This window comes from Camelina sativa, chromosome 2, assembly GCF_000633955.1.
Source record: "Camelina sativa cultivar DH55 chromosome 2, Cs, whole genome shotgun sequence".
Classification (NCBI taxonomy): Eukaryota; Viridiplantae; Streptophyta; class Magnoliopsida; order Brassicales; family Brassicaceae; genus Camelina; species Camelina sativa.
In genome coordinates this window covers 16615480-16625886 of record NC_025686.1, presented here as the reverse complement: position 1 = coordinate 16625886, position 10407 = coordinate 16615480, and the positions used below count along the sequence as shown (strand labels likewise).

At 39.1% G+C, this 10407-nt stretch overlaps 3 protein-coding genes and 1 pseudogene across 6 annotated transcripts in view; 1 reads left to right on the top strand and 3 right to left on the bottom strand.

Annotated features, from left to right (window-relative positions):
- On the bottom strand, window positions 2628-3438 carry LOC104753015 (annotated as a pseudogene).
- LOC104726879 (protein HOTHEAD-like) lies at window positions 4973-7348 on the top strand. Its single transcript, XM_010445834.1, has 5 exons — window positions 4973-5077; window positions 5184-5825; window positions 6108-6508; window positions 6611-7182; window positions 7266-7348. The coding sequence occupies exons 1-5, from the start codon at window positions 4996-4998 to the stop codon at window positions 7327-7329; spliced, it is 1761 nt and encodes a 586-aa protein (XP_010444136.1). The 5' UTR covers window positions 4973-4995; the 3' UTR covers window positions 7330-7348.
- On the bottom strand, window positions 7483-9032 carry LOC104726869 (DNA-directed RNA polymerases II, IV and V subunit 6A). Its single transcript, XM_010445822.2, has 6 exons — window positions 8888-9032; window positions 8500-8533; window positions 8242-8411; window positions 7982-8033; window positions 7823-7890; window positions 7483-7710 (listed from the first exon to the last, which is right to left on the bottom strand). The coding sequence occupies exons 1-6, from the start codon at window positions 8923-8925 to the stop codon at window positions 7641-7643; spliced, it is 432 nt and encodes a 143-aa protein (XP_010444124.1). The 5' UTR covers window positions 8926-9032; the 3' UTR covers window positions 7483-7640.
- The window catches only part of LOC104726860 (protein HOTHEAD-like), a 3619-nt gene continuing 2521 nt past the window's right edge, over window positions 9310-10407 (bottom strand). For 2 of the 4 annotated variants that reach the window (XM_019235571.1, XM_019235564.1), the window contains exons 4-6: window positions 10204-10395; window positions 9604-10097; window positions 9310-9517 (exon numbers count right to left, since the gene is read on the bottom strand). In XM_019235571.1, coding sequence (XP_019091116.1) covers window positions 9388-9517; window positions 9604-10097; window positions 10204-10395 — 816 coding nt within the window. In that variant the 3' untranslated portion in view covers window positions 9310-9387. The remainder of the gene's footprint in view (window positions 9518-9603; window positions 10098-10203; window positions 10396-10407) is intronic. The other 2 variants (XM_019235568.1, XM_019235565.1) reach the window with 2 other exon arrangements.

Genomic DNA, 10407 nt, shown 5'->3' with positions numbered 1-10407 from the left:
TTTTTTTTTTTTTTTTGGACAAAGGATGATTCTATTCATTCAAATAGAAAACATACAAATAAAGGAATATAGAATCCTAGAGTTTAAACGATTACAAGGAGAAGCTTTCCCCAAAGCCAAAAGCAAAAACAAACATCGGGCAATATTCCATGAGGGCTATGACACAAGTGCTAAGAAGCAAATGAAGGCATGTGGGATCATGGTTGCAGGATTGGACATGTCGAAGATCTCGAGAGATGGCAGGTAAGTCACGGTTAATAGACACAGTGCCATTGATAGCAGAATCAGAGCCAAGGAGCTAGCTAAAGTGAGGATCACTAGCAAACGCTGAGCCAAGGTAGGGATTCGGGAGTCAAAGACCCGGCGGTGATGGAGGGGCAATTGAAAATTTGCTCACCTAGGTGGGACCTGAAGTATAGAGCTAGAATTGTCGAGGGGAGGTTATTGGTAAAGAAGCTTCTAAAACAATAACCACAGCCTCGACAATTTGAGTTCAGTTCTAGTATGCCATGAGGCTTCAGCAACTTAGGAGCAAAGTATTTCAGGATTGAAGTTAGAACTAGGATTCACAGAACATAAATATAGACCGTAACATAACAGGTGGATCCTCTCTGCCATGAAAATGGTGATCAAGGATTCCACACAAAGTTTGTAGTCGGGAGGACATTGGCGAAGAGAAAACAGACCTGAGCTTCAAAGAAGAGGTTGGTTGCAGGGCAATGGGGACATGAGAGTTTAGTAAAGAAGCTAACAGCAGGTGCATAGGATAAATGTACTGTCGGAGCAAACCGGGTCGGTCCTCTCTGCCATGAAAATGGTGATCAAGGATTCCACACAGGTTTTGAATTTGACAACACATGGGAACAGAGACAAAAGGCCTGAGCTTCAGGGGATGGTGTGAGAACCGGGATTTAAGACAAACATGGTAAAACAAGCTTTGAGGACCAACAGACAATGTCGAAACATGAGCAGTCGCCATAGTTCTGACATACTCTTTGTACATCCTAGACACACTAGCTAGATGGAATCTCAGATGCAGTCTTCGGACATCGAGTATACCCAAACAAGCTAAGAGTAGTCTATAGGATAACAATGAGCTAGATAGAGAGAACCTGGGCTTTCAGGGATTGAGCAAGACCAGTTGGGATGCCATCAGACCGAGTTCGGATCCATAACTCATCCGCAGAGATCCGGTGGTTGCGGATGGCCAGTGGAGTTTAAACACGCAGCGGTTATCCGGAGGGGAGGAAAAGATCTCCTCCTCTGGTAGTAGTGGCCATGGGTCTGCAAAGCTCTCAAGGTGACAAGTCTGTGAGACGGGAGTCTAAAAATGGGGGCAAGACGCGGCTCTGGGAGAATTCCGCCAAGCATCAGCTCCGACGTATCGTATCTTGGGGAGGTTCGGCTGATGTTACAGAAAGAAGTTCTTCAGAGGCGGAGCACACTACGGATCGAGAAATTTGAAGATGTAAGGACTTTGAAGACTTCGACGGTAGGCCTGGGCGAGAGTATTTGAGGATGGGGTTCGCCGGACTCCACATCCTTCGGGACAAGCTCAGAGGCAAGTCTTCTTTGGCTGGATCTGGAATGGTGATCGGGGACTGAGGTAGATTCAAAAGGGGAAAATAAATGGGGAAAAAAGATTTAAAAGAGGAAACGAAGGAGCACAGGAAGCAGCAGAGTAAACCAGAAGGTGAGAGCACCCGACGCCGGAGCCCTACTGGCGTCGGAAAGTGATGGTGGTTACGGCGCCTCGAAAATAGTGCCTGGGAGAGAAATTAGGGCAAACTCTTCTTTTCCCTTCGATGGTTGTATTTGTTAGAGCATGGGCATTGGTGTCCCCTTGTTTTTGGTCCCCCAAATTTAATAGTATTATTTTGAAAGGTTCTTATTTTTAGTATAAGCATTGGTGTCTATTTGTATTTGGTCCTCCAAATAAATTAATAATATTTTCAAAGTTTAAATCTTTTAGGCATTAACATCTACTAAGTAGTAAATATACATCCCACTGGGGATTTATGTAGATGTTAAGCTAAGAAGAAGTAATAGCAGACGCAAAACATACATCATCAGCTGAGATCCTGACTTGCAGCTTGTTCTTGCACTCAGTACAGCTCATCACACCCTGCAATATCAGTAGATGTTCCGTCAAATCATATTAGCATATAATGAGGTAAAAATGCCTAACACACAGAAAACCACCATATCAGTAGTTGACAATTTGAGAGAAATAAACCGAATCTGTATCAAATATAGCAATGTAAATACAATAACGGTAGCCTAGATCATTAGCAGCGGAGAAAAAGCTTACTGTTCCATCACAAGTTGGGCAGTCTTTTGAAAGCAATGGTGCACTAATGTCGATGGAGGAGGAAAGATGAATCAACTCAGCTCGATTTTCAACAATGGCATCTGCAACAGAATCAGCTGTTGGTTTCTCTCCACTACAAAAAAAGACAGAAAGGAGAAATCTTTAAGTTCTTTATGTATGTTACAATATCACTTGGATAACTAAAGCATTAACATACATCATTACGAATACTCAAGAGACTTGTCACAATAGTTTATTAACTCTCACGAAGTCTAATCGTTGAAGCGATTATAACTTGGTTTAACAAGAGACAATCCTACCTTCTCATATTGTAATCTTTGATTTGGTAATGAACATTCCCTGTTCCTTTGCACATGGTGCACCGTAATGCCTGCCACCCATTACAAGTTTTGCAATCCCTACCAACATAAAAATTTGCTCATTTCACTTGATGAATTCAAACATGTGAACCACAAATTTTCTAACTCATAAGACTAACTTCAAATCTTGAAAGCTGACCTTTGGCATATGACTTTTTCCCCAAATCCAATGCAATGTCATAAGTTCCAAGCGTAGCAACCGCCTACAATTCATTGGAACTTGAATGATAAAAAAGATTCCATATACCACAAAGTAAAACAAACACACATCTTCCAGTTTCCTAAACTGATTCTTATCTAATTCAAACTCTAATTAAAGTTCAAAACTTCAGCAAAAAACCAGAGAGAAATTGTCACGAAAACATAAGATACGAGAAAACCCGGAAAGAAAATGATAAACTCCAAGCTAGAAACTGAGCAAAACCAACAAAAAGTTTCAACCTTTTCAACAGCTAAGAACAGAGAAAGCAACTCACGAAAACAGAGAGATAAGACAGTTTTGAGACGAATTCAGGGATGCCAAAGCCACGAGGTGCAGAGCCAGCGATGTCAAAAGCAAGAGTGAAAGGAGACAAGACAAGCTTGATTGGGAAATCGAGAATGTCTATGACTTGTTGTCCATAAAGAGTAGAGAATTACTTGAACTGAGTATCAGCGAACTGTGCCACGTTCTGTATTAAACGACCTGGTCCTCTCGACATTGGAGAAGATGAAGAAGAAGATAAGAGAGCTTTTCTCGCTCTCTGGTTTTGGTTTCGGGAGACATAGAAAATCGGCTTCGGGAATTCGTCGAGAACTTCGGGAGAGAAGATCGGATCGCCTTCAGGAGACACAGAAGATCGGCTTCGGGAATTCGTCGCCGTCGAGATAGAAGAGAGAAGTCGAGAAGTTTCTCTCGCGAAATTGTTTTCGGTTAATCCTAGACAAAATCTTCTACCAGTCACAACCAACCACGTGTCCAAGTACACGGACGAAAAACGTCCCAAATTAAGAATCGTTTCTTCGATATTAGACCTTTATTTATTTATTTAAAAACAAAAAGACTGGAGGACGGCCAAGTGTACGCCGTTGCACATAGTCTTAAAAACCAGTATTTGGCAGTTTTCATAACCTTTCAGCAATTCTAAGGCTTTTCGTAGAAATTAAAAGAGATATATGATATATCGAATAAAAATATATGTGTCAGTCCACTCGTTTTTTAAAAAAAAAAATGAAGTTGAAAATCCATAAAAAAAAAAATACAAAGAGAATTGGAAAAAAGAGAAACAAGAAAACAAAGAAATTAAATTTTTTTAAAAAATCAGTAAATTGAGGCCCGGCAACAAAAGGTAGGCTCAGAAAAGTTAGATAGATCGATCGGTAGATGTCATTCCAACGTTACTCGATACGTTTAGATCCCTGAACCACTATATCCATCATAACTCATAAACATTCCTATGAATAGATTATTATATATAATCAGTTAATGAAAAATGCACGTTTTTTATAAGCAAAAACTTTTTAAAGAGAATTGAATAAACGTATCCCTTATATATAAACAAAGTAGTGGGCAGTCCGTAGTTGGAGCTAACTTCTTTCTATTTTTGACGGTGTTGTGAACTTTGTTATGCTCTCAGTCTCATACATACACCACGTTCAAACTATCATTGTATAAACGTATCCCTAGATAGCACATTTTGAATAGTACTATATAATATCCGAATTTACACATAAAACTATCATTGTATTTTAACTATTTATGTAGATTTTTGATAGATCTACATATTAATGATTGAATAACTATCAAAGTTCTTAAACATATATTGCTATAAAATACATGCAAAATGTGTTTCAAATGTCTTCTTGTGTGGTATGTAATTTGTAAAAAGAAGTAGTCCACTAAGATTTTTTATGCATATTGTCATTACTCATTAGTGGTGGTTGGGATAAAATCTTTACATGCAAGAGAATAAACAAATTCTAATTGTTGATGAGTCACGACTTTCATCGAGACCATTAATACTATTTTTATGACTTCATATATATTACGATTGAGGAAATTTATAGTTGCAAAGATTCACATAACCAGAAACAAGAACATCCCTTCTTTAATTTAAAAAATGAAAAAAATTTAACCAAGACCCTAAAATCTTTGTATGAATCTAGGACCAATAAATAAGTGTTGGTGAACCATAAAAGCTTCCTCTCATAAAGACGAACGAAAAGAGGCTCATGCATCATCTTATTATATAAACCCTATCAAACCTATTCTTATTTTTTGCTCTAATCTTAATATAAAAGATTCAAACATAATCTTTCACCGTAATGGGTTTACAAATATTATGGTTAGGTCGCATTGTTCTCGTCGTAACATTCATCTCCCATGCCTTGTGTTTTCCAGATCAAGGTATTGTATTTTTACGTATCACTCAATGTGTGACGATATATATTAATCAGCGTTTGAAACTTATCGTATTAATAAATAGTGAAAATTGTTATTTTTTTACGTGAAGCTGGCTATTACAGTTTTATGAAAGATGCAATACTTGCACCAATGTTCGCTCGGTTCGACTACATAATCATCGGAGGAGGAACCTCCGGTTGCGCGTTAGCCGCAACGCTATCTCAAAACGCTAGCGTTTTGGTTCTCGAACGAGGCGGCGCTCCTTACGATAATCCGACGGCCACAGATATCGGAAACTTCGCCAACACACTCTCAAACACATCACCCAAGTCGTGGTCGCAGCTTTTTGTATCCGAGGACGGAGTTTACAACACACGTGCCCGCGTCCTCGGTGGAGGCTCGGTGTTAAACGCCGGGTTCTACACACGTGCGGGAGATGAGTACGTGAAGGAGGCTGAGTGGAAGAGCGATGAAGTTGAAGCTGCTTACGAGTGGGTCGAGCAAAAAATAGCGTTTCAACCGCCCATGATGGGGTGGCAAACGGCGTTGAAAGATGGACTTTTAGAGGCTGGTGAGTTTCCGTATAATGGTTTCACGTACGATCATATCAACGGGACTAAGGTCGGTGGTACGATCTTTGACCGTGCTGGTCATAGACACACTGCGGCTGATTTGTTGGAATATGCTAAGCCGGAGACCATTGTTGTCTACTTGCACGCTTCTGTTCACAAGATCCTCTTCACCACCAAAGGTATAATTTGATTCATTTACATATTTTCTTTTTGTTGTTTTTGTTCTATTATTTGGTTAAGAGCAAGCAAATCCGGTTTATAGTTTCGGTTCGGGTGGTCATATAAACCATATTAAGCTGTTGTAGATTAAAAAATGAGAGCGTAAGTATAATTGGGGTAGTCATCTATACACTATACAGTTTTTTTTGGTAAGGCTCTATACACTATACAGTTTAGATTTAGTTCGGTTTGGTTTTATATGTCCACTTCCACTTAAGATACAAAAACTACGTTTTGGACAGGAAGGCCAAGGCCAAAAGCATACGGAGTTATATTTCAAGACGCAAACGGAGTGTTACACAAGGTAGAGTTAGAGAAGAACGCAATGAACGAGGTGATTTTGTCAGCGGGTGCTATCGGGAGCCCGCAGTTGTTGATGCTGAGCGGTATAGGTCCCACGGCTCATCTCGCGGCTCACGGGATTAAACCGGTGGTCTTAGATCATCCGATGGTAGGGCAAGGGATGGGAGATAATCCGATGAATGCAATCTTTATTCCTTCTCCTACTCCTGTCGAGGTTTCTCTAATACAAGTCGTTGGAATCACAAAGTTTGATAGTTACATTGAAGGAGCAAGTGGCGTCATCTTCACTTATAGTTGGACCCGTAAATTTTTCGATGGTGTTTTGAATTATCTCAACGAGGTATAACATATTATACTATTTACACAATCAAAGTTATTATATAACTTTGTTATTTATATCCATGAGACTATATGTTAAATCTATCTTCTTTCATTGTGTAAGATGCAAGCAAGCCGTACTGCTAGTACCACATCTCCAACATTGTCGACCCAATCCATTACAGATTTTTTCAAATCCATGGATCCTCTATTGAATGCTTCCACGAGAGCCGGTTTAATCCTTCAGAAAATCGCGGGACCGGTCTCGAGAGGTCATTTGGAGCTTAGGAACACAAATCCAGATGATAATCCTTCAGTGAGGTTCAACTACTATCAAGATCCAGAGGATCTAAAGAAGTGTGTTGAAGGGATCAACACCATTATTAAAGTGATCAATTCCAAGGCATTCTCCAAATTCAAGTACCTGGACGCAACCATAAAAGGCCTGCTCGACTTAATACTTAGCGTTCCCACCAATCTAAGGCCGAGGCACTTAACCTCAGCATTCAATTTGAAGCAGTTTTGCATTGACACTGTGATGACTATTTGGCATTACCATGGAGGTTGCCAAGTTGGAAGAGTGGTTGACAAGAATTACAGAGTGTTAGGCCTCGATTCATTAAGGGTCATTGATGGATCCACATTTCTCAAGTCCCCTGGGACTAACCCTCAAGCTACGGTTATGATGCTTGGAAGGTAAAAATGCATAAACCAAATGATCGAATGATCCAAAATATGTTGAAGATTTGATTAGCTGAATGTCTTGATGTTATGTGTAGGTATATGGGCCAAAGGATTCTTCAAGAGAGGGCAACTTACCACAAAAAGGATGATGAATCATAAGATATTACTCTAGAGACATATGCTTTGAAAAATCTTGATCTTGGAATTGATTTAATCAAATGTACGATGAACTTAAATAGGCTGAATGTGTACATCCGTCCATGTTCTGTTTCTATTATGTATAATAATGCTGGAACTACTGAACTTCGGGACTTCTGGTTTTTGCAAAGTCTCGGAATATAAAACCAACAACTAAGTCGGCAGTACACATAAGTTTCAGTGATTAAAGTATGAGAGATTTAACATCCATATGAGGGCAAAAGATAGCAAAATACATACAGATATCTCTCTCTCACTCTCTGGTCAGATTCTCAATCACCACCGACTTGACGCTTCCACGAGTCTTCAACGATCAGTTCATCAACTCCCCACTCCTCGAAACTGATTCAGAGTCATACAGTTAGTCACAAGAAAAGAAGAGATCGAAGTGATTGAAGAGAAGAACATAAGCTCAAAAATTCTGAATTTTGATTAAGATTGTTGCAATGCTCACCTTCCATCAGGTAGATAGCGTCTGATAGTGAATGGAATCTTCCTTTGCCTAAGCTCCTTCATTGCAATCTAAAGCCAAATCATAATTAATTACCTCAAGCGTTCCATATATCTACGTTTCAGAACAAGTCAGAAAACAACAAGGAAGGAAGTAGTATACCTCAAGAGGATCAGTCTCACCCTCTAGCTCGACCATGACAGGAGCATTCATGCTGCATCAGACAAAAAAAGAAAACATAATTGGGAATCAAACTTTTCGAGCCAACTTAACAGTCAAAGATTGTTCTCAGGCTAACTAAGTACTCTCAACAACGATTTTACAAAAATGATGACAGTTTCTTAACAAAATGAAGATCTCTAAGATAAGTAATATATACTTGATACTCATGAAACAAAAGGGGAAGAAACAAAGAACCATACCTAATCTGCAAAGCGCGAGTACCGAGAATACGTGCACGTTCATACTTGGTCATAAACTTGGACGTTTTCCGTGGACGTTGTACAGCTTCAGTTTCAACCTTATCTTCTGTTTCAATTGGCTCACCATTGATATCCTCCTCTTTCATATCAGCATCTTCCTCTACTCCTTCCTACACACACAACAAATGAGAAACAGAAGGTTGTATAATAATAAGCAACATCAATGTCTCTTCTACGAAGAAATAAACTGTAGCTTACTTCAATCTCAGGCTCCACTGGCTCATCCTCATATCTGCAAATTGAAAATCCCACAATCAAACAATTAGTAAGAAATCAGTCTGAGATTTCACTAGAAAGCTCAGAGAGTAACAAAAAAAAGTCGTTTTTTTCTCAATCAATCGCCGATGAAATTAGGGTTTCTACCTTTAATGCTACGCCGAACAAAACCGAAGCTAAGGTTTTATCGAGAGAAACCCATTAATAAATACTGTTAATTTAGAGAGAATAGCCTAATCCAAATTTTGCTCTGAATCGTTTATGAATTCGTTGAGAAAAAAAAAATCGAATCTTTTTGAAATCGAGTCACAAAAAAAATGAATACAGAGAGAGAGAGAGAGAGATAGAGAGAGCAGGAGAGGAGAATTACCCCAAGTCATCGACTTCGTTGTAATCATCGTCAGCCATTGTAGTCGATTTTTTTTAAGAAATCGCTTCTCCTCCTCCGCCTCGGTGATAAACCCTAACAAATCGTTGACGATGCAGAGAGAGAGAATGCGTTTGCGTTGTGTTGATCCCACTCTCAATAAATTGATATTTATTCCGGTTTATTTATTGAACCGTCTTTTATTTTAAGCCCAATGTAGGCCCATATAAGCCCAGATCATGGTCTTGGTGCATATGATTTATGAGCATCGAGTAAATGTGACTAGCATGAAACAACGTCAGTGTTGACTTGAAAGTATTTGTAGTATGGTTGGTGAAATGTAAAATGACTTGAAATTATATTTGTAATTTTGTATTTTTGAAATAGATTTAACAAGAAATTTAATAATATTTATTCATAAATCATTATTATTAAATAATTAATATGGTTTTATTCATGAAATATGTGATATACAATATACACTATGAGGCTACTTTTTTATTTCAGAATTTCTTCTTCTTGGATGATGAATAGCCAATACTGGTCTCATCTTTAGTTGGAACAACGGTAGAATAATCACAATCTTTTTCTCGAAAAGCAGCTCTCTCTCGAAGAATCCTTTGCCCCATGTACCTACACATGCATATAACACTCCAACAATTAATCATATATATCTTTCCAAGAATCATACATGATCATTTGTTATCAGCGTACTTTACCTTCCGAGCATCATGACCGTGGCTTGTGGATTAGTCCCCGGAGACTTGAGAAATGTTGATCCATCAATGACCCTTAAGGCATCAATGCCTATGACTTTGTAATTCTTGTCGACCACTCTTCCAACTTGGCAACCTCCATGGTAATGCCATATAGTCATCACAGTATCAATGCAAAACTGCGTCAAGTTGAACGTTGAGGTCTCGTGCCTTGGCCTCAGATTGATGGGAAGGCCCAACATGACATTGAGCAGCTCACGTGCGGTCACACCTGGGTACTTGTACTTGGAGAAGGCATTAGAGTTTATCACTTTAATAACTGTTTCAAGTCCCTTAACACATCTCTTAAGATCTTCTGGTTCTCGGTAGTAGTTGAATGTCACTGAAGGGTTATCATCTGGATTTAAGTTCCGGAGTTCTAAGTAACCTCTTGAGAGCGGTCCGTCTACTTTGTGGAAGACCACGCCCACATTTTCAATTATGTTCAATCGAAGCCTCTGCACGCATAATGCGTCATGAAGAAAGGTAACATATAGTCTCATGCATGATTTGAGTACGTAACAAGTTATAATAACTTTTCAAGTGTATTTATATATATTGTACCTGGTTGAGAAGATCCAACATACCATCGAATAATTTATGGGTCAAGTTAAAAGAGACGTTTAAGCCACTTCCTCCTTCAATGAAATCATAGAACTTAGTGATTCCAACGACCTGTACGAGGGACAGTTCTACAGGTTGAGGAGAAGGGACGATCGCAGCGTTCATCGGATTATCTCCCATCCCTTGCCCAACCATGGGTTGATC

Excerpts from the sequence above, each read along its gene's own strand:
- LOC104726879 (XM_010445834.1), top strand. The coding sequence starts at position 4,996 with ATGGGTTTACAAATATTATGGTTAGGTCGCATTGTTCTCGTCGTAACA. Across the intron at positions 5,078-5,183 it reads CTTGTGTTTTCCAGATCAAG|CTGGCTATTACAGTTTTATG; the intron begins GTATTGTATTTT and ends TTTTACGTGAAG. Across the intron at positions 5,826-6,107 it reads GATCCTCTTCACCACCAAAG|GAAGGCCAAGGCCAAAAGCA; the intron begins GTATAATTTGAT and ends CGTTTTGGACAG.
- LOC104726869 (XM_010445822.2), bottom strand. The coding sequence starts at position 8,925 with ATGGCTGACGATGATTACAACGAAGTCGATGACTTGGG. Across the intron at positions 8,034-8,241 it reads ACTCGCGCTTTGCAGATTAG|CATGAATGCTCCTGTCATGG; the intron begins GTATGGTTCTTT and ends TGTCTGATGCAG. Across the intron at positions 7,891-7,981 it reads GTGAGACTGATCCTCTTGAG|ATTGCAATGAAGGAGCTTAG; the intron begins GTATACTACTTC and ends ATTTGGCTTTAG.